This window comes from Budorcas taxicolor, chromosome 11 (assembly GCF_023091745.1).
Source record: "Budorcas taxicolor isolate Tak-1 chromosome 11, Takin1.1, whole genome shotgun sequence".
Lineage (NCBI taxonomy): Eukaryota > Metazoa > Chordata > Mammalia > Artiodactyla > Bovidae > Budorcas > Budorcas taxicolor.
This window is the reverse complement of record NC_068920.1, coordinates 92,362,340-92,386,062: the sequence shown is the minus strand read 5'-3', so window position 1 is coordinate 92,386,062 and position 23,723 is coordinate 92,362,340. Positions and strand designations below refer to the sequence as shown.

At 35.8% G+C, this 23,723-nt stretch overlaps 1 protein-coding gene across 1 annotated transcript in view; it reads left to right on the top strand.

Moving 5' to 3' along the window:
• NRXN1 (neurexin 1) overlaps nt 1-23,723 on the top strand; it is a 1,203,402-nt gene that overhangs the window by 548,165 nt on the left and 631,514 nt on the right. Inside the window, exons 9-11 of the mRNA XM_052649572.1 lie at nt 4,060-4,443; nt 10,918-11,121; nt 13,743-13,769. Coding sequence (XP_052505532.1) covers nt 4,060-4,443; nt 10,918-11,121; nt 13,743-13,769 — 615 coding nt within the window. The remainder of the gene's footprint in view (nt 1-4,059; nt 4,444-10,917; nt 11,122-13,742; nt 13,770-23,723) is intronic.

Below are 23,723 nucleotides of genomic sequence, written 5' to 3'. Positions count from 1 at the left end.
TTTTTGCTCAGGTAAAAAGGTCCCTTGATCCATGTCAATAATAAAATCATTAAGGAACTAGGGATTCAAATCCTTTACCAGAAACAGGTGTGTTTCAGGACAGTTGCACATGGGGAGCCTAAAATATCAATCTCTATTTTGAGTTTGACTAACTAATAAAATATAGGTATTATTTCAAACAAGTTTTTACTCTTTGAATCTTCAAAACATAAAAACAATAATTTCTGTTCCCTCTCAAGTCCTACCCTTTTCCTTTTTTTTTGCCATCCCTTTTACAAAGATCTTCTAACATACAAGTGAATTGACAAAGCATGTAAAGCATGTAGGTGATTTTGGGTCACAGTCATTTCATTCTGTTTGTTTGTAAACTATTTCAGTGAATAATATCTAATACATGCATTTGTTCATGGAGACTCCATACCTTGAAACTGGGGCTAAATGAAAGTGTTGATTTTCTTGGATTATATTTGATGTGAAGTTAGGATCGCCTTCTTTTGCTTCTTCTCCACCTTTCATTATTCTTCTTCCCATGAGAAGTCTCAGACTGTCTCTCAAAGGGATAATAAGGAGAAGAGCAATCTTACCCTTTATGATAGTAACTTCTCAGTGTTTTTTGAACATAGAATGCAACCTTTCAGTTAGTTCTGAAATAAGTTTGGTGGGTCATGTCTAGCATTTGTATTAATATACTTATAAGAAAACATTATCAGAGTGTCTCAGAATTAGTAGAGATATTTTCCTGTTAAACAGATATTTCAATGTGTGAACATATGTGTGTGTGTGTGTATGCATGCACTGGGCTACATGAAAACTATGGTTTAACTTTAGTTGTGATCAGAAAACTCTAATCTCAAAGTTATAGTGAATATCTTACTCTGGCCACAGCAAGAATATCCATAGAGACATAATCTTTGGTCGCTCAGTCGTGTTCGACTCTTTGTGACCCTTTGGACTATAGCCTGCCAGGGTCCATGAGATTTCCCAGGCAAGAATAGTGGAGTGGGTACCATTTCCTCCTCCAAGAAATCTTCCTGACCCAAGGATTGAACTCACGTCTCTTGTATCACCTGCATTCCAGGCAGACTCTTTAGCAGCTGATCCATACTGGAATGGGTCACAGTGAAATATCTGAACTTAAATACTTTGTTCAGAGCAGGCATTAATGCACCATAGTTAGAAGACCTAGTCAGTCACTCCATTCTGTCAGACAAACTCTTCATGGATGATTACCTGAAATACTTGGCAGCAGATTTGCCCCAAGAGTGTAGACATACTGAAGACAGAAACCGCAGAGCGTACTGAACTCTGCAAACTATGCAGAGGAGATCGAGTGAAGTGCTATGCAAAAAAGCCACTGGATTTCCTCATCTCAGGAATCCTCCAAACATCCTCATCCTCAGTGTCAGAATCAACACCATGAATGAGGACAAGACAGTTTTTCAGAGTGTTTTCCCAGTCCTGAGCTAAATCAAACTTATTCCATGAATAAAAAGGCATATGGGGAAAATTGGATATTTTAAAAATATCCCCAGTCTGGGAATACAAGATATCCCCAGCCTTGTAAAACTTACTCTGTGTCTCCTAACAGTTGTGTCTCAATAATATGTATTCATTTCCAGGAAGTCTTCTTGAACTAATTAAAAATAGGAGATGGCACCTCTCTCTCTTTTATATTAAAAACTTAAGTCATTGTTTTCCTTGTGTACAAAACTTTGCTTTCAACGTATGCTGGTTTTTTTATGTCCACTTTTCCTTTTATCATTAATACTTAACTCTCATCATTTTCTAACTTACTTTAGCTGCTGCAGTGGTTAGGGATCATGTCTTAATTTACTTCTTAGGGCATTTTGGACAGTTAAAAATGCATGTGGTGAAATTCTGTTTAGAACAGTGTCACCATTCTCTCAGAATTTTTTATATTTTATTTCCCCTAAATGATTTTTAAAATATTTTTCTAAGTAGGATTTTCTGCTCCGTGTATTTCTAACGAATTTTCTTCTAGACACCTGCACAAATGTGAACAGTAAAAACGAATACTTGGCCATTTTCCTCTTTTGCTGCCTCCAAAATCCCTATTATACTCCCCTCTTTGGAAGGCCAAAATAGCAATGCGTCCGAGTGTTTCTCCCCTAGGAGCCTTTTCCATTTCTTTCTGTGGAAGTCTAGAGAGACAAATGCACTCTTAATGACTTGGCCTGCTGCACAGTCCCTGTCAGCAGCTTCCATTGCCCTTCTCCCTCACAAAGACAGATCCCATTACACTGCTCACATTGGGGAGTACGCCTCTGCTGGGATGTGAGGGCTTCCTGGGCACAGTGCAGGCCCCGGCAGCCCTGTGTGCTTAGATGCACACTTCACATTCACTGCAGGCCGTGGTTCCCTTTGGAGTGGGCCTCAGCTAAACTAAAACACACCTTCCTACCCTCCTGCTTCCCAGTGGTGAAGAACCCGCCTGCCAATGCAGGAGACATAAGAGATGCAGGTTTGGTCCCTGGCCGGGAAGATCCCCTAGAGGAGGGCATGGCAACCCACTCCAGTATTCTTGCCTGGGAAATCCCATGGACAGAGGAGGCTGGTGGGCTACAGTCCATGGGGTCACAGAGAGTCAGATGTGGCTAAGGCAACTTAGCACGCACACTTACCCTCTACACACATTACCTTTTTCTTTTCTGTCCCCACATTTTGTATCCCATCTTCTGTCTTCAGGCGTCTCCTGTGTGTCTACATCCTAAATCCCTGAGTCTTCTAATACACTTTCTCTTGTTAGACCCTTTCTAGTCTGCTTTATGGTCTAGACCTAAGAAAGAAATTCAGAATAATCTCCAAACGGGTCAGTGTGGTGTCCATTTCGGGTATCATACCTGCATTTTTGCAAAGATCTTTCTGGAAATAGAGTATTAGTGGATTGTTGAGTAATCTGGTGGTACATTGGGGAAATTTTAATCAGGAAAATGCCTTCTATCTTTCCTATTTCTTCTTTTAATGGATTCCATAAATATATATTTTTTTCTGTGGTCTTTAAGTTATCCCATGTAAATGTCTACCTCTTAATCCCATGTTTAAGACTAGGGTTTCTATATCTTTATAAACTAATAGAGTAATTTACTCCTCACACTGTAGTGAGGAAGAAAAAAAAATGAATTTAAATACGTAACTAGTTTGGTTTAAAGAAAAAAATAAACACCTAACTTGACTTGGTTCTTGAGATGAATCATATTACACACATTTATGTAGTGCTTACTACAAACCAGATATTTTACTTGTATTATTTTATTTAATACTCATATAAGGTAGGTCATATTAGTATGCCCACATTATGGATGAATAACTGAGGCCACAGGGCTAATCAAGATTCATACAGCTAAGTGTGATGAAGTCAGGTTTTGCTATAATCTGTCAATGTATTGTATTTTATTAAAAACAACAACAACAACAACAATGAAGTCTATTACAGATGGGGACACAGCACAAGCTTTCATTGATTTGCAGATGCATACCAGCTTTGCAAATGAACACTAGCCAAAGAGAGCCTGGCTTTTATTACAGGGAGTGATATAGAATGCCAATTTTTCCTTCTTTCCTTCTCTCCCTCTCCCTCACTGTCTCCCCACAAGCACCCCCTTATCCGCTCTCCGTCCCCTCTCTTCCCTTCTTCCGTCTTGGCTGACCCGTTAGAGAGTGATAGGTATGCCATTTTCTCTCCCCTCGTTCTCTCCTGCTTTCCCTTCCTCCCTTTTCTGCCTTCCTTCCTTCCTTTCCTTCCTTTTTCCCCACTAAATTCTTGGAGGCTGACAACAGTCCTTCTTGCCTGTACACTTTGGTTTTCATTCCCAAAGTGAAATAACAACCATTTTAATGACAGTCCGCCTTATTCTTCAAGCTCCTTGATTCCTCAGGTTTCTATACATTTCCCTGGGAAGTACACCAGGAATAGGAAGAAAAATAGGAAATGTTTGCCCTCACGCGGTTCACCCTCAGGCAGATGGCAGAAAGAAAGGGTGACGTTTAGACGAGGTTGCCTTCTGTAAAGACTCGTGTGCTCTCTTGTCTTTGCACCAGGTACCATTTCTGTCAACACACTGCGCACGCCTTACACCGCTCCTGGCGAGAGTGAGATTCTGGACCTGGATGATGAGTTGTACCTGGGGGGCTTGCCAGAAAATAAGGCTGGCCTCGTCTTCCCCACCGAGGTGTGGACTGCGCTGCTCAACTACGGCTACGTGGGCTGCATACGAGATCTGTTCATTGATGGCCAGAGCAAAGATATCCGGCAAATGGCTGAAGTTCAAAGTACTGCTGGCGTGAAGCCCTCCTGCTCAAGAGAAACAGCAAAACCGTGCCTTAGCAACCCCTGCAAAAACAACGGCATGTGCAGGGATGGGTGGAACAGATATGTCTGCGATTGCTCCGGAACAGGCTATCTTGGCAGGTCCTGTGAGAGAGGTATGATTCCAAAATCCTAGCAGCCAACTCCCCTGAGATGAAAAACGTATTCAGTGTGGACCTCACACCTTAAATGACCATTGAAATGTAATATGTGCTCTGGGGAAGTAAACTCTGCAAGCAGAGTGGCCACAGGGATGCTTTACTGACAAGTCTGTATTGATTTTCAAAGGGCTTGATTCTGGGAATGCACAGCCCTTTAAGTATATCACAGGAATACATAGTAAGGTCCTTGGCATCCTTGAGGGTATGGGCCTAAGATGTATCATAGACAATCACTGTTGTCTACTGGCAAAACTGTTTTGCCCAGTTTTTAATTTCCAGACACTGGAAAGTAAAATAAAAAAATAAAACGAATGAATCCAGCATACTTTTGGCATCTAGTGCTAATATGTAGGTCAAAAATAGCATTCAAAGCAAGCTAAGCTGTAAGTTGCAACTTCCCTGACACTGAGCCTGTTCATTTTACTTTAGTCAACCTTCTCAAGGTTGAAATTTGAAGAGTAAGGTGATTTTAAACCATTTAAGTTACACCAGTATTTTCAGAAATGCACCCTAATTTCAGAGACACTTACTTTGGTCTAAGACTCAACTGATTACAGAAGGTTTCTTTACCAATTTGATATTAAGGCTTATTGTGTCTGAAAGCGCTGAATGGTTGCCTCCCTTTCCTTCTCTAGCAGAAGGCAAAGCTACATTTTTTTTTTTTCCCTTTTCTTCTGCCATTAGAAGGAGAATAAGGATTAAAGGAAAAGTAAACTGTGATAGCTGCCACTGCTCATCTAGAGACCAGTCAAAAGGAAGAAATAGCAGAGCAAATAGGTCTAAGTATGTTTTTTCGACTCAAGAGTTTCAAATAAATGCTTTAGTCACTATACTCATTGCCACTCATTTTTAACAATGGAACAAAAATCAATATGAAAAAATATTGACGAGTTATCCCATTGTCCTCTCATGTTCCAAATAACACTGCTCTCTTAGACATTTAGCCTAAAGGAACCTGCTATCTATTTTTCAAGCCATATGTATCTAGTCATTTTGCCTTTGCACTCCTGAAATAGTTTAATTTAGTTAAGCTGACACTTTTTACAGAAAAAGTGGTTTTTTGTTTTTTGTTTTTGGCAAAATCTGAAGTTGAAATGTGGCTTTGATTCTTTATGTTATTGAGAGGGTTCATCAGCTTATCAGTTCTATTGATAACATTAATCACTGTAATAATCAATAATCATAACCTATCTAATGATGATCTTAAATTATCCACCAAAATACTATCACTGTTCTGGCTTTTACAATGAGATAGGTCTCTAGATAGATACATATTCATTCATTCTCCTAGTACCTAATTGCAATTCCTGTGAATAGTCATTAGAGGTTAATTATTTGTGCATAGTTTCTTGTGTAAGGTGTATATTCTCTGTACATTTCCCCTTCTAATTTATTTGTTTGCATAGTATAGTTTTTAGAAATTGCCCAAAGGAGCCAACAACAACAAAGTGACAAAGCTTGCAAGATAAATTATAGTTAAGTATGATGTGAGATTAGGAGACCTGTGTAATTTAAGACTGTTTTCATTTTAATCACTCAGAGAGCTGTCACTTATTCTGATGCCTCCTACTTAAGTGAAGCTAGAAAAGGGTATAACTGAGCTATCACACAAATTACAAAGCCTTCAGTTAAATATGCATGGTGTACCACCCTGTGGCAGTATTCCACTACTGCATATGGCAGAAATAAGGGAAATTCTAGAGCTCCCTAAACCAGAATGAGGGAAAGGAGCTATTTATATGTTGCAATAATTAGAAGGAGGGGTGGCAAGCATATGCAGATTTGCAAATGAGAATTTAATAGCAAGTTTCATCACTGGGTTTCAACATACATTTTTAACTGACAAGTGGCTGAAAATTTCTGCAGATTTCTTTGTCTCTAGGTTGGTTGTGTACTGAGGAGAGAAAATAGTCATTTTTGTGTGTTTTCTGTTTCTGAACTAACCAGTGTATTGTGAGAAGTCTTTGCTTTTCAGAATTAATTTTCTTGCTCACATTATGGCATCTCCCAAGAACAAGAGTGAAGTGGGATGCTTGTCATGTTTACTGCCACAAAATTTGGCTGCTGTCCAGTTCCCAGCTCTGCCCTAGTTCAGTCAACACAAGATCATGTCCAGCCTTCAGGGTTTTCAATTCCAAAGAGAGTGCTTTGACTGTGGTTCTTCGCATGTACTCTGATCACATAAGGCTGTTGATCACGTAAGAGTTGACTGACAGCTCTTGAAATTTTTTTAAAAAGGCATTTTCAAAGTTTCTGTTTTACAATTATTAAGCAATAAATGTTAATTTATAAAGAAGCATGTTCAAGTCCTCGGACAGTGCTCATGGGGAATGGTGTTTCAATCACATTATAGGAAATCATTCTTCACTATATAAGCAAAAGAGTTTATAAGAAAGATCAGAGTATTTGCTGACTTAGGCAAATAAGAAAATAGTATTTTGCTTGAATGTGTATTGATCCCATAAAGAAGAGTAGCATAGAAATCACGTCCAATTGAATATAGATTGAATTCAGCACCTTCTCTCCTGCTTTACATTTTATAAATCTGAAAATTTGTGGAGACTGGTCATACAGAAATTATTTTTGGTTGTATGTACATGGGATCATCAGAGGTCTACTTTATACTTGTTTGTTAAAGCTCTACCAGATGGAGGGACAGATGTCAGAGCAATATAGCTTGGCTCCCTGTCTGATTTTCATCGTTGATCACAATATGTGACTGCCTTTTGGCAAAACTGAGCACAGGTGTACACTTTAGACCGCAAGAAGGAATAACACAGAAAAGCAAATTTATCAGACTTAACGACAAGGAAGGTGACAGAGGAGACAAAGTTGAAACTTTTTCTCCCTTGCTGAGAAGTGCTATATTGAAATTAGCTTCTTAAAGAACTCTTTTGTGTTCTAAGTGGTACAGTAAGTTTACTAATGTCTAAAGGATGCTGCCAAATAGCATAACCTTCAAATGTCAGAATGTTGTTTACCACGTATTTGGCAGCTCTCAACTACAACCTTGTACATTTTCCATTTCTTGTCTAATTATGAGGAATCATTTAGGCATTCATTTGTCATTTATCAACAGGTTATTTTCACATTAAGAATTGTTTAAAATGGCACTCAGAGGCAGTCGAGTTTTATTACTTTATTGTTATTTCATTCCTGCAGCTTTTCAGAGAATATTAAAGGCCAATGATACTTATTTTCTGTTTTACTTTGGATTGTATTTTATACAATATTTATAATCCCTTGTCAGTCATCTGTATTTCTAAAAAAATGTTCCCTCTACTTAATTTTTAATCAAATTAAGCTATATTTCATACAAGAAAGATAATTTTAAAAAATGATAGTTGAATAATAGAGAGTAGATTTGCAGATTAAATAAGAAAAAACTAAAAATATTTTAGCCCTTGTATCTACATAACACCAAAGTAACTGATAATGGCTTTTAAATTTTTATTCAAATATATGTTGCTTTATCGATAGGAACAGTGATTGGCTATAAATTAGGAAGGGGTATGGTAGAGATCAAGTGTCTTTAAGGTTATACTAGAAGCAGTTTTGTTTTTTTTTTCTAATGTTTATTGCAACTTTACAGTCATGCTTTACTTTTTGAGCAAATCCTACTAGATTTTCTTTAGGGAAGCCTTATTGGAAAAATATGATCCATTGATAGATATGTGATATGATGTAAACCCACCATATTTTAAGGGGATTATATTTTTTTCTTCTCAGTGCTTAGGTCAGTGCTTAGCCATGAGACCCCTATTTTGGTAAACAGACCCCTCTTATAGAATGTCTTTTATGACATTATTGTGGCTTCCAATGTAGACTTTAAGGAATATTTTGTTCATATACATCACCGAAATTAGATTCACTTACAATAGACAGAATAAATACTTAATCTCATTAGTGAGTATTTACATATACATGATATCCAAATTGAAATAAGCTCTTTCACATACCTTCAGTATCAAGTCCAATCATTAATTCAGTCAATTTTATCAAGGCTCTGCTGTGTGCCGGGTACACTTGGCTGATGATAGAGAAAGAAGTAGGAGGACTCAGCCTCTGCTGTAATGATATGCATACAAAAGGCCAAAGACAGATTACAGACACATAAGAAATGGTAATTTAAAAAATGCTAAGTAGATATAGAATAACTGGAGGGAGAATTAAAGGAGTGCTTGCAACAGGTATGCCTGGAGTAACACTTGATCAAAAATCTGAATTGCTGAAGGAACCAGCCATATAAAGATCTGGGTCCGAAACCTTTTAAGACAGAACGTGCCTCAAGTGCAAACACTTGAATGAGAGATGAAATCAGTGTGGCTGGAATTTACTAAACAAGGGAGGACATGCTAAAAAGCTGAGGCAGAGAGATGGACTGGGGCTGATTCACACAAAACGTTATAGGTTAATAAAAGGAATACAGATTTTATTCGAACTGCAGTGGTGGGAATCTATTGGCAAAGGGTAGGGAGGTGAAGGATTAGGGGTGGGTGTGGTGGATGTGCCTAGATGAAGTAATGAAGTGATATGATCAGAATGGCTCCTTTAAAAGTTTAGCTTGGCCACTATGTGTAGGGAGAAAGAATAGAAGTAGGGAGGCCATTGAGCTAGCGATCCTTATTAATCTATGTGAGACATGGGAGCAGAGTCTGATGTACTGCAGTGGCACAAACTGATTGATTCAGAAGGTGGTTTGGAACTAGAGTCTACAAGACTTGCAGATTTGCAACAGATTGGACATGGCAGAGAGGGTAAGAAAGAAAGCAGAAAGGTTAAGATCTGAGGAATGGCATTAAGCCATTTACAGAGATGGAGAACACTGGAGCAGGAGCATGTTCATTGGAGCCAGAGAATTTGTTCATTATTGGTGTGTGTATCTTATTCAAATTGGAGATGTCAAATAAGCAATGGCTGATGGATGTTTGAGGGAGCTCAGGAGAGAAATCAGGACTGTTTATAAGTGTTAGGGAGAGTGAGCATATGAGTTGACCCAGATCCCTTAAGAGGTAGAGAGAAGAGACAGGTCCTATGCAGGGAGCTCTGGAACCCTTACTGATTCTGGATGTGCATTCAACCCCAAGATGATAACTAATGATTGACGTCTGTTAGAAGCAATACTTGATTTTCCTGATTTTGAGAAGATAGTCTTGCAAAACCACAACTCCAAAATATAGTCTTAATAATAGGCATGGTTGTATCACTAAAGTTAATTGCTGTCGATAGTCAAGAGAATGAGAACTTCCTAGTTTGTCTTAATTTCAGGTAGTTTTTCTTTTATTAAATGGTATCCTGAGTTATCAGAACCCATGACAAAGCAACATGATTCATACTTGTTTCACTGTTCCACAACCATATGGTGTTTAACATGAAGGGGTGCTAACTATTTCTTAAAGCAGTCAGTTTGAAATCAACAGTTTTGCTCTTTGCCTCACTGTGTTTCATGCAAAACTAAGCAACTTCTCCATTAAAGCCATCTACTTTTCTTTGGTAGCACACAACCATACAAGCTCTTCAGTTCCACCCCCATCCTCACTCAGTGTTACCCAGGTACATAGTTATTGACTTTTTGGCGATAGCTTAATTTTTTCAGAACACCAGGGTGGTGCTTACAGGTAATGCTTTAAGTTACCCCTTATCTGCAAATGAACTTTAATATGAAGTTGCAGTTTGTGTCTTTGTGAAAATGAATTACCTTGTTCACCCCAGTGACTCAGAACATGTATTACCTGTTGTTTGGTAATACCAATTGTTCTTCTGTTTCTGAACATCATCACCTTTGGAAAAGTGTTGACTTGATTCCTGTATTTAAGTCATAATTTTAGTGTTTCTTTTTTGATTGTATTGGGGGACAAAATTATTTTTAAAAAATGATAAAAGTAACTTTCCTTAGAATCATGGGCTTTTGAGGTAAGAAGAGGCCTTAGAGAAGCTCTAATAGCACCCTCTCATTTTGCAAGTGAAGGATTCTAGCCAAGTTTAATTTCACAGAGCTGATCAATGGCTTAGCTGTATAGAAATAAGCACAAATAGTAGCCAGTACTTCAAGCCAGGCTTGCAGTATGGCTGTACACACACACACACACACACACACACACACACACACACCACAATATGATCTCTGCTCTTGAGAAAAGATATGCATCCATGAACATGGCTAATCCTACACGATGAATCCTATAGATAGAAGTTGTTTTAGGTAAAGAAAGGGAAGTGCAGCCACCTCTGCTTTGAACTGTAAGAGATACTTCTCCTGTGACTTCTCTTTCAAGTTTAAAAAAAAAAAAATGCTCATTTTGGAAGAAGATGAGTTGAGTTTGTGTCTTGTTTTCTATATGGGAACCTTTAATATTTCGTGCTTTTCCTTTTCAAAGTTCATATGTACTAAACTGACCCAGAGCTTTTATGTTTATTTCCCAACTATAGAAGCAACGGTTCTGAGCTATGATGGGAGCATGTTTATGAAAATCCAGCTCCCGGTGGTGATGCACACGGAGGCTGAGGATGTGTCCTTACGGTTTCGATCCCAGCGTGCATATGGCGTTCTCATGGCAACCACCTCCAGAGACTCAGCAGACACCCTCCGCCTGGAGCTGGACGCAGGGCGTGTGAAACTGACGGTCAACCTAGGTAACAGCTCACCTTCCCCCATTGAACTAACACTTTTCACTTTTTGTTCAGTTTTGCCTGCAAACATTTATCGAGTAGCCTGTTTGCCATGGAAAGTTAAAACACTTAATAGTCTCATCTCCATTATTTAAATTCATTTAGGTTTTGGGGACATCTTTTTATTGTTTTTATATTGTTTAACATAATTTGCTGTTTTGTGATTCCTTCCACTGAGGGTTCTTAAAAGGGAAGCCATGTGCATTAATGAGATTATTGAAAATACGAATTACTACGCTTGATGATGCCTCAAACTGAATTTCCTCTTTTTACAATGACTGACATTCTGATCGGTTATGGATAAAATCCTTTCAGATAAAATAAAAATCCACCAACTTTGACTTGGATAGCAGATGCTATGAAATGTCAAATATCTAGTTTGTGATCTAGATCAACAGTTGCTCTTTATCTATCCTTGGGCTTCTCCTTTGAACAGTTACCTTCGTGGTATCCCATCTTTTCTGTTTGGAAATCCTGTGTGGTGATATTTTGCTATCAAACAACAATCCACAACCCTTCAATGCCCAAAGTCTGCGGCCCTCAGCAAGCAGCCATGAGAACACTAAAAACACAGACTCTTCCACAGAAAAATAATGCTTTCCTGCTTAATTGTAGCATTCAGAAAGAGTCACTACAGTAAAACCTCACCAAACTGGATAAAACCTAGGGGAAAATCAGGCCAAATTAAGAAAAAGTATGAATTGTAGACTAAAAAAAAAATAATGTAAGCATATTTGTTTTCAAATACATTAAAAAACACAAATTAGTAGCTCAAAAAATCTTAAGGAAAGGTCTTACAAGGCTAATGTTAATGGGTGGTTAAGAATTATCCATAATTAGCACATTGTTTCACAGAAGTTGCTCCATCAGTGTACTTGAAATCAGTTTTCTTTCCAAACCTGGCCTTTCACAATTTGTTTCATTTTTTTCAGACAATCTCTGCTCATAGCAAATGAAGAATTACAAATGTTCTGCCCAATAAGTTTCAATATTATAATTAACTCCAAATAATAGGAGTACAATTTAATGAGGTTTTACTGTATTTCCTGGAAATAATGAACACACACAATAATGAATCGGCGGAAAGAGAAAAATAAAATACAAGACTACATAGATTTACAAAAAGTGTAGCAAAATATGATGAGGTATGGCATTTGTGAAAACCCCACATATATCAAACTGTGCTGGGCAGAATAGTAGCTCATAAAATATAAAATTATTTCATTAGTAGTTTGTTGCATACAATTACATTCAATTAATATTAAGTTTAAAAGTCCAGTAATAAGGTGGTTTTTCTTTTTAATGAAGAACACATGCTTTTTTACTCTTCTGTTAGAGTTCCCTCTAGTGACAATGATAGGTTACTACAAGCCCATCAAAATTACCTAGTTTCAGTAAAGGGGCTATTAGCCGGAGGAGGTGAACACACTCATGGGAATTTTCTAACAGCAAAGCATTCTGTGGAAAGAGTTGTGTAGATGCTGATCCTTGGCTGTTTGCAACCACTTTTCTGATGCGGTTGACGACACATGACAAACTCAGCTATATGGAAACAGAATCTAGGTTTGTATTTTTCATGTTCCCCAAAGGCAATAAATACAACAGCCAAATCCAACAAATATTTATCTACATATAAAATGAACATAAAACACCCCACATGGTCCTTTATAGATAACTCTTATAATTATAATCTATGCTATTCAGATCAAACATTCCATTCTTGGGGAATCTGCTTTTATATGAGAAGAAAGTATAAGAAAATAAAAATTAATAGCATGGCGTGCTGTGATTCATGGGGTCGCAAAGAGTCGGACACGACTGAGCGACTGAACTGAACTGAACTGAATAACCATGAAACTTATTACATAGAGATAACATAGTTAGCTCCTAACAGAGGAATAGGCCTGTGTGCTCCCAGGAATGACACTCCTCCTTAGCCACTAGAGTTCCTAAGGGAAACAAAGTGTTTATTTCCTTCTCCAATTAATACAAGGCATGGGATCCAGCTAACTCCTGGCTGTATACCTTTTTTTGTCCAAGTAAGTAATAGTAACAACAGCAGCAACAATAATAATAAATACATTAGAATGAAATAATAATTTCAACTAGCTCTCCATTTGACCACCACAATTCTAAGGCATTCTGTTGGCCTTTGCGGGATACTAGATTTTGGAGGTCCAAGATGTCTGAGCCTAGCTGAGCTTGCACTGTTCCCCATTGTGACGGAGCACTTTTTAATTAAATTGAAAACAGTGATTTGTTCTTTCACAGATGGGGAGAAAGCTGCAGCCAGTCTAAGCCAAGCATCTTTGACAGTTAACAATTCTTTATTTCACTTAGATTTGTCACCATGTAGCTTTGTTTGAGTTGGCCATTTTTTAAAAAATTCTTCTCCCGTTGTTTCCAATGGTGAAGTTTTATAACAAAGAATCTGGGTTCTAGAAGTATGTAATGAATAAATGATATGGAGTGGCCATATTTGCATGTGTCTGTCCCCGGAAGGGTGGACTGTGATTTTATTGGATGTCTGCAGCTATTACCTTGAAGGATAAATTTTCATTTTTCATCTATTCTTCCCCATCTAGATTGTATCAGGATTAACTGTAATTCCAGTAAGTGCCTATTCAAAATTTTTAAAATGTTATTCCTCCATTATGATGTAGCTAGTGAAGAAAAACAAAAGAAAGAGCAAGAGAAAGTTGTTTATAAAACTCATGAGTTCACTTTTGAAATACACCAGTCCATCATCTGGGTTGTAAAAATTCATTTTGAAATCTGTCCAGCTGAAGACGTTCCTGTTGCAGTTCCTACCTCTAAGTGGGAAAAAGAGACAAGAAATATCCTGTAGCAGAAGGTACCAACACCTCTGTAGACCTGTGGATAAAGCTGACAGCATTTGTATTTTGGTAAATCTTGGACTCCAGTAGTTCTCTCTTCATAACCAAATTAGGATAAAATGCTGTGGGTCTTAATTTCCTTCACTTTCTGTTTTTATCTCTTAAATCAAACATAGAAAAAAATCCCTTTCATTTGAAAGTTACTATTGAACTCTTCTAAATTCAACTAAAGTTTTATATTGAAAAATGTGTGTTTTTCCAAGTTTTATATATATATATATATATGTACATATATATTCAGAAAATGACTTATCTAAAGAGTTTTTCTGGTTTACTGAGAGTATTTACATAATGAATTTTTACATCCTAATCATATATCTGCAAAAATAACCAAAACCCTTCAAATCTGTGATATGCATGCCAAGTGATGAGATAGAAAAGATGCATGGACTGAGTTTTTTTTCATTTGGACTAGAGAACTTGAAAGGATGTAAGGACTGTGATTTTATTTTGAGTTATAGCATTGTCTTGAGTGAATTTATTTATTTACATAAATATTTAGATTTTTCTTTTCCAGGTTTTGCTGACCACATTAAGGAATCTTTTCCAATATAAAAAAAGTTGTTAGCTACTTAACTAAAATGATTCTAACAAGCTTCTAATCTTTCATTGTCCCGTTCAGTAAAATATATATATTTTTTATATCCTTGGAAAATGCTGAATGTGAGTTGATGGAATGCACTCCCAAAACCTTTGGCTATGTATCCAAATGGCAGTAAGTCATCCTCTGAGGAACAAAATGGTGGTCTTCAGCTTACAAAAGCAATAAGCTTATAAAGCATGCTTCTGATAACTCAGATTTGCCTTTAAATATTTTAATACTCATTTTAAAGGAGCATAAAAGACTGTCTTTTCAATCATAACAATAAAAAGGTAACAGAGTCATGATTGGTTAAAAAAAAAAAAAATTAAGCTGTAAAACCGTCATATAAGGCATTAAAACGGAGAAGGCAATGGCAACCCACTCCAGTACTCTTGCCTGGAAAATCCCATGGACGGGGGAGCCTGGTGGGCTGCCGTCTGTGGGGTCGCATAGAGTCAGACACGACTGAAGTGACTTAGCAGCAGCAACAAGGCATTAAAAATCATCTCAAATAGACTCTAGTTCCTGAACTAATCTCTCAGAGCTCTCACACAAGTGAAATTTTTTCAAATATTCATTATCTCCTTTCAAACTCCGTCTCTACCACACTCTGAAAAGAAGCACAGTTTTACCGATTTGATACCATGATCCAGCTTGCTTTCACCTCTGGACGGTAAATACAGGCAAACAACTCACAAAACCCTTTCCCGAGGCCAGATTTGTGACTCCAGGCAGCTGTAGATGTTCTGGATGCTTCCTGGATCTTAGAAAATCCATGTGAGGAAACTATTTCTTTCTAGACTTCTGCTTTATTTTTATTTGTATTAGGTATGCAGTAATGCATGAGTTTTTAGATTTACAAAATGTGGCTACATAAACTCTAGTATTTAATGGAAATTGCCCCATCAAATGTGCTTCTGTGTTCTCTAGCTGTATCATTTTAAAATACACATTTATGGTCTAATTACCCTTGTTAGATATTTTTCTTTATTTGGCTTGGTATAAGACTGATACTAAGTATAATATTTGATATTTCACAGAATAATACTTTTGAGGACAAAGGTCTTTGATGGTTAGTGGATTTTTTTCCCCTTTTAAAGATAATATCTTACCCTTAATTTTACTTGAATTAAACCAATGATTATGAGCTTTCAGTGCATACTGTGGACAGGACTGCAAATGCCTTAACTTGACAGCAGTCACTGGAAAGAACATTCAGTGATCAGGTAATGTTTTCATTTCCTTTGCCTTTGTTTTATATGGGAAATAATGGGCAGATATACCCAGAACTCCAAGTTCCATCAAGAAATCATGTTATTACTCAACTTGGAGGATAGGGAGCTCACAGTGATTAAATAAGCAGAGATTTCCACCCGGACTGTATTTCATAGCAAAATATAAATAAAATACTTGTATCTCAGTATAACTTGTAGTGTAATGAAAGACTGATTTATTACATTTATTCTCTGCAAGCCATGAGTTTGTCTGAAACTGAAATGTACCTTTACTAACTCACAAACTTATACCACCACCATCTAAAAATTATACCACACCTAACATATCAGCTGTGTTGTGAGCTTAATATGCAATACCTCAGCTGATATTTTTAAGACAATTTCCACAGGAAATATACATACGGTGACAAAAATTATCATACTTTGAGAATTAATAGTAGATGATAAGTCATTAATTTTGAATGGGAATCTCTCATTTCTCTACACTAATACAGAGTTGCTCTGCTGTTTCCTATAGTCGCTCCATCCCTTTTAATCCTCTCTTCCCTCAGTTTATGGCAGGTGTTACTTCATATGGAAAAGAAAATACATATATCATCAGATTCTCCAGTCTTTGCTACTGAAGAATAGGTATTAGGTGAGGAGGGAGGAAGGTCTAGCTGTGGTGCATGTATTCAGACCTGCAGGACTACAAGATGGCAGATATATTTCTTTTTCAGCCCTTCCTGTGTCAGTAGTTTAGATGCAGCAATGCACTCTTCCAGAGACAGGCCGAGCAAAGTCTTTTGTTAAGGTTTTTTAGAGAAAAGGCTGATTTGAATTTCAGCAACCATCTCTGTCAAACTCTTTGTTGCCACCATCCCTCCCTCTCCTAATAGGAAGAGCTGTCAAGAATTTTTAAATGGAAGGAAATAGCCCATTTTTATTTAAAAATAAAAAGCTTATTTTCATGTGTGGAGAGGGTTTTTTATATTTTTTTAAAGAACCATCTCTGTGAATAGCATTCACATCAGTGTCAAAATGTATGCTTTGGTCTCTCTGATTACAAATGGAATGTCTCTGCACACAATCCCAGACCAGACTCAGTTCTTTGATGTCCATTAGTTTATTTCATTGCTAAGATATGTTTGTTATCTACAGCTTGGTATTAGATTAGGTCAGTATTTGAAAATTTATGGAAGGGAAGGCAAACACAGAAGTGTATTATATCTACAGCCCTCCATTCTCATCTATCCAGGATAGTCAGATTATTCTTGTCTCTTCAGTCAACTCCAATATGGAGAACCACAATCTATCATCATACAATAATTTTATATGGAAGTTGCTAAAAGAACCACCATCTTTTACTGAGATAATGTCTTCCCTGGACAGTGAAACTTACTTCAGTAAAGGTAGATGGGAAAGGACTGTAGAGTCACATTCTTTTAACATAAAGAACAATTATTTGATTAATGAAAAAAGGTCTGGTTATAGATGATATTACACAAATCATTATATATTATAGAGATATATACTAGTACCAAGTTATTACTAAAAGAGGCCAAGTCAGATGGACTAGTGCTTTGTGACTAACACATTAATTATTTGCATGAAAAGTGAGTGTATGAGGGTCTCTTCCCTAGCCCATAGTGTTAATTGACCAATTGACCTAAGTGTTTTAAAAAGTGTAAAGAGTACAAAACAAAATTTCTACTCCCTGTGAAATTTTCTCAAATGCATTATTAGTAGAGTTTGTAGTATTATTATAATAGAAATGACATTGGTTTTATCCTGCATTTTCTTTGTCTGCCAAAGCTTGAGTTAGAGTGACCAAGAGAGTCTCAGTTTCAAATTTGCTGCCCAATTATCAACACATCCAAACTCATTAGGCTACATGTTTCTTTTTTTTTTCTGATTATTTGGGATCTGTAGTGGTATATTGCATGTTTTAATAGTCTCAGTTTTTTTTCTTTTTCTCTTCTTTTAGTAACCTTACAAGTTGTTAGGGTTATAATCTTTGAAGGTTTAAATACATTGAAAATTTGAAAACTAAACTTGCTCCTATCAACTATAAGTGAGTCCTAGTTGTCATATAAATAACTACTTTAAATATGTAGCAGATGCAAGGAGGATTTTGTGATTTTTGTTTTTGTTGGTGTTGTCTTTCCCTTTTTTTTTTTTTTTTTTGTCTTTTCAAGTCAACGATATGGTCATGGAATATCCTTCTTGCCCACAGGAAGGTTTGCGGCCACCTCTGAATTCATATAAACATGCATTTTAATAAAACCATGATCTTTGATGTTTATTTTGCTTGTTTATTTATTTTTGTTTGTTTAATCCTTATATATGGATCTCTTCTGCCACCTGCTCTTTCTTCCTACCAAGATTTACTCATCTTACTTTTCCATTTCCGATGTTGTTTACTCTTGTTTCCTTTTTCTTGTTTTCTTACAAAAATAAAAGCTCTATGGGGTGAAAAAAAAAATATCCCAGCAGGCAGAACTTCCAGCTATATTTGGCTTCTTACAGAAAATGATTTATTTAAGACACAGAGATAATAAAATTGGAGATGGTGTTAATGTGGGCAGAGTGTCAAGGGTTGAAGTTCAGCTTCTTTTTTTGGCAGTTCATTGTCTAAGGATTGCAAAGAAAGAAAATCTAAGGCCAAGTACTTAACCTCACTTTTGACTTGGATATAGTGAAGAAATGCCCTGAGTAATATGTTATTGGAAAACGTACTATGATGGATGCCCAGAGTGGATAATAAGATCTTTGTATTATCATTTTATTACCAGAATGAAAAGATCAACTGGATATTAGTTATCACCAATTTTTTTTATATAGATAAAAATGGAAAGCAATAAAAGAATGCAAAATGTCAACCAGTGGCACTTAAGCCATATTAGATTGCTTTGATCAGGCTGCCACTTGGCAGACTACTTAAAAAGATATGAGGGAATTTCAGGAGGCTGACTCTTGTTAACATGAAACAAATATTCAGTTCAGAGCAGCTGCCTGGTGCCTGAAGAGCAGAGAACTGCAAAAGGAGCCTCTGTCTCTGCCTCCACACAACCATCCTTGATTTGAAGAGTTCCATCAATCACTGCTTCTCACTGATCAGTGCTGTCCATCTACCTAGGATAGGAGCTGCTCAAGGAATAAAGGAAGATAAATATATACATACAGAAAAGGGCAGTTTTTTTGTTTGTTTTTCATTGCTGTCATTTTTAAAGATTAAAGTATATATGAAGGAAAGGAAAACAATGTTTATGAATGATTGTCAACAAAAATATGAGAATTTACATATGAAATAAAGAGACCATAGATTTCTAATGAAAAACAAATAACTCAAAGAAGCAAAAGCTGAGTCTTTTTCTTAAGGCCCATTGTGTAGGCAGTGTCTTAAATATCAAAATTGGAATACAATTTAAGGAAAGCCCATTTGAATTAACCACTCTTAATATTAAAGAGAATCATAAAGAGTGCACATTTAATGACTACATAGATTGTGCAAAATCATTGTATGAGAGCTTGGTAAGTGGAAGACTTGGGTCTATTTTAGTGAACAGTTAATTGGCTTATTGCTTACATGAAAATATAAAATGCTTCAGTGTTTTAAAAGATTGCTCTTTTGGTGCAGGTTAAGAATTCATCATGAAATCAGTCTCAGTTATTAATTTAGTCAGTTGAACATCTCCTTATTACTATGGCAAATGGCTGTGCTCAAAGAAATGCAGAATTCCAGATTTGTGTTAACCAAATTCATCAAATTCTCTTTCATTGTTGGAAGTTAGCGTAACTATGGCCACAGTAGAAATTGTCAGAAAAGCCTATAATGTTTCAGAAGAAACATTCTGAACTTGATATTTCCCTTGGCTTCTGGGAAAAGGAAATTTTCTTTTCTACCACAAAATGTCACAAATTGTGAGGCCACAACTTGTTGATCACAGGTTCCTACTGTGCTATTAGAGAGTTGATTTCTAAAACATTTGCCATTTCCTTCATAGGTTAGAATTTCACCTTGTTTTTGTTTGTTTTTTGATAGGGAGGTAGCATTTTAGCAAGCTATTATTGATCTCAAAAATTGAAGGTAAAAATGAATTAGACATTGCTAGCTAATTAAGGTGTTTTTTTTTTCTTAATCTAGCCAGTCTCATTGTGAGATATATGATTAGAAGTTCATTTATTTTAAAGAAAACAATAATTGTTTGTTTGTATTTGGAGCATACTTTTTTACTTATGTGCCTCTGTGATTCAGGTCCATAGACAGTTAATCCTAAAGGCTCAGAAAGAATAAAAAGTGCTCAAAACTTCTGTTTAAAATAACCTCTAATCCTTAGGACAGCCTTAATGTTCAATGATGGTACAAAGTGCCATGACAAATAACTCATTTTACAAGTGTAGATTTGTAAAATATGTTAATATTTTATATATGAATATATTGCAATTTAACAAATATATTGCAATTTTTCAAGAAGTTTTGCCTTCCTAATCTTTTTCAAAAGAAAGCCATTAACAATTTATACTTCAATTACTTACCTATCAAAAAATATGGAAACAAATAATATAATCATGGATTTCAATTCCTCATTTAGTCACTAGATAGAAATTATGTATCTGCTAACTGCTAAAGTGGATGCATAATTTAAAAGACATTTTGTCCACTTAACCATATATCAGACATGATTAATATAAGCCTTCAAGCTGAGCTTTGTTTAGTTTCCTCTCTTCTCTACTCACTTACTTCTGCTTGGTCATAGCTTCTACTTTTTTGGGTCTTCTGCTTACCTTGGTGTCTCCTACCTCATGGTTATTTGTCCACTGCCTCCTCCTGTGCATGCCTTTTTTTTTTTTCTTTTTTTCTGCTGCTCCTTAAACTGTTGACTAAATGTATGCTATGTATTCAAACTCCCCTAGAACGAGAATCTAATGGATTCATTACTTATCCTTGGTCTGTTGAGCAGAGCTATCAAGTCATGTCACCTCATAAGCCACTGACCAGACTTTAACTTTGGGGGAAGATGCCCACTGGTGATCCAATAAAGTGTCCTCAGAGAAGGGGGCCACAGAGTCAGTATACGCACCTCCAGGGTAGTGTAGGAGCAGTGGGCTTTCCCCTCAAACATCTCTTCTTCAGGCTGTCTGATTAGCACTGTTTTGACTTTAACCATGAAATACCCTTGAGGATTATAATTTCTTCAACACGTTACTGACAAATGGTACATAAGTCAAGTGAGCAAGGCTCTTTAAATCAGGGGGAAATGTATGGAACCATAAAAAGTTGGAGATTGAAATGTTCAGGTCTTATCCATTTCTCTTACTTGTGACCAGTGGGAACAAAGAGCAAGGTGGGTAAGAAGTACATTATGAAAACCATTTCCCAAACATAAAGTAAGAAGTTCTAAGAATAGTTCAATTACTGTTACTTTTATTGTACTTAGTATTCGATTGTTCTTTGTTGTTTGTTCTTTGAATGCATCATTCATACAGTTGTGAGTATTCTTCAGCCTCCCATCACCCTTCCCAGGAGGTCAGTCTAAATATAAGACTTGAAATATTTAATGAACAGTACTATTGAAATAAATATGTTATATGTGTTTCTTTAAAAATATAGGGTCATGGTGTGCAAATGTTTTGCAACAGTTTTTTCTTTTTTACTTCAACAATATACTGAAAAAATATTAATAGGTCCAGTTTGTGAATATAACAAGCAGTACTGAAAAATCTGATCCATTGCTTATTTCAGATTTTATATTGAAGTAATATGAAGCAGATCGAGGTCACTGAGACAGCTGAAAAACAATAAAATAGGGGGAAAACATATATGTACAAAAATAAATTCTATCATGATTCATCAGAAACCTCAAAGCAATCATATGAACACTGATCAGAAGCATCTGTGAGCAAGATCTTGAAAAACAAACTAGACTGGAATAACTGTAAATGAAAAGATACTTTGCACTTGTATAAGTTATTATCAGTGACACTAACTCACTCAAATGAAAACCTAACTAAAGTAATCTCAGTGTAGCAAGACTGACGAGGAGCAAGCACACAAATATAACATTTCTTCTAGCAGCTGGCTGAGCAGCTCCAGGGAACCTCTAAACACTCTCTCCTGTGATTAACCAAATTAGTCTGGTATAAGATTTAACTGCTAATAGCCATTGCTATGGGTGGGCAAGCACCATCTTAGAATAGCTCCTGTTTAGTAAGGCGTGTCGTTCATTTCAGAAGACTTTGTCCCAACTTCAATCAAAGGAGTAATCCAGTATTTTACCAATTACTAAAATAAATGGTTAAATAGAATCATAGCACTCAAATTAGTGACTAAAAGTTAGCTGGATAAATAAGCTAATTATCAGTAAAATAAAAGAAAAATTAAATTTAATTCTGTTTGTTATTGCAGTAATAAAATTCAAAATAAAGAATTCAGGAAATCATTATATTAATACTTTGAAAACAATTTATATTATCATTCTAATTTTTACTTGATAGATGAATGAATTATCATGTATCATTTGTTCATAGCTTTCTTTGGGGCATTCACTGAGGAAAAAAAGAAAAAATGGATCAAAACAAATGAGACACTATAGTTCAAAAATCCTAAAGACATATTATCCTTTATCATATTCCTGAGAATGCATTTGCTTTTTTTTAAAAAAAATAGATATTGTAATGTTTACCACAAATAGTGAAAGCTAGATTTTCAAGCATTGTTATGATTTCCTAGTGAAATGAAAGGGAACAAAAACTTAAAGACAGAAACTTAGCTTTTTATTTTTTCCTAATGCGCTTCTTATTCTGGGAGAAGGTTTTTACAGGAATACACCCAAAATATCGAGTAACAGCAAAATTTTGTTAAGTCAGCCTCACATTTAATGATATTCAAATATACTTATAGTGTTAATAGTACTATAATATTAGTATTAGTAATAATATTATAGTATTAAATTATTCCTTTAATGTTAAGAAATGTACATTCTTCTTGATCTTCTCATAAAAATAAATTCTGTACCAGTGCTGTATTTGGATTAGAAATTATTTAATTTTAGCATCTTTGCATTTGTCATTGCAATTCATGGCTTTGTCTATGAGATGTCAAATTGAATATTTGTAAATTTCAAACTGCACAATATTTGTATGCTTTTTCATTTTTGTTTTCATTCAGATAGTTTGGCATTATATAGGAATTGCATAAGACTTGTTTAAATTTCTGTCAATATAAATCAATATAATCCTTTTCTTCTCATGTTACACCAAGGCTCAGTATATTTTCAGTTTAAAATGCTTACTTAAAATCATATTAACTGTTTAGTACTTAATTTTATACATGCAGACTATCCTATAATGTGATAAGCTTTTCTTGGAAATGGCCTTTTTTTCTTAAAATAAAGTCACAGTCCAGATTTTTCCTTTCATTATAGTAGGTTTATTTTATTATGCTTCTTCCTAAACCAGTCACTTGAGCTAGATTAGATTTAAAAAGAGCTCTTTTAAAACATTATTTTAGTAATATATAACTTGTGTTCATTTTTAACTGTGTTGTAGCTATATTCTTAAAAGGTAAATTGTATTTCTTAAAATGTATGTTTTTACATTGAAAATGATTTACATCAGAGATATTTATCCTGATCTGTCATAAATGGGTACAATCAATGTCAAAGTTGTGTGTAAAGGCTAAATGTTTCTTATAAACCTTGTCTATTTATTTGCTTAGAGCTATGATATCTAGCCCGATATGAAACAGGAGGGGAGGCAGCTGTATATGGTAAAGTTTATTTTGTAGATGATAGGATAGGGTTGGTATGAGTTAGGAAAATGACAGAGGAGTCTCCATGGGGTATTTCCAGTAGCTCTCCAAGGTCAGAC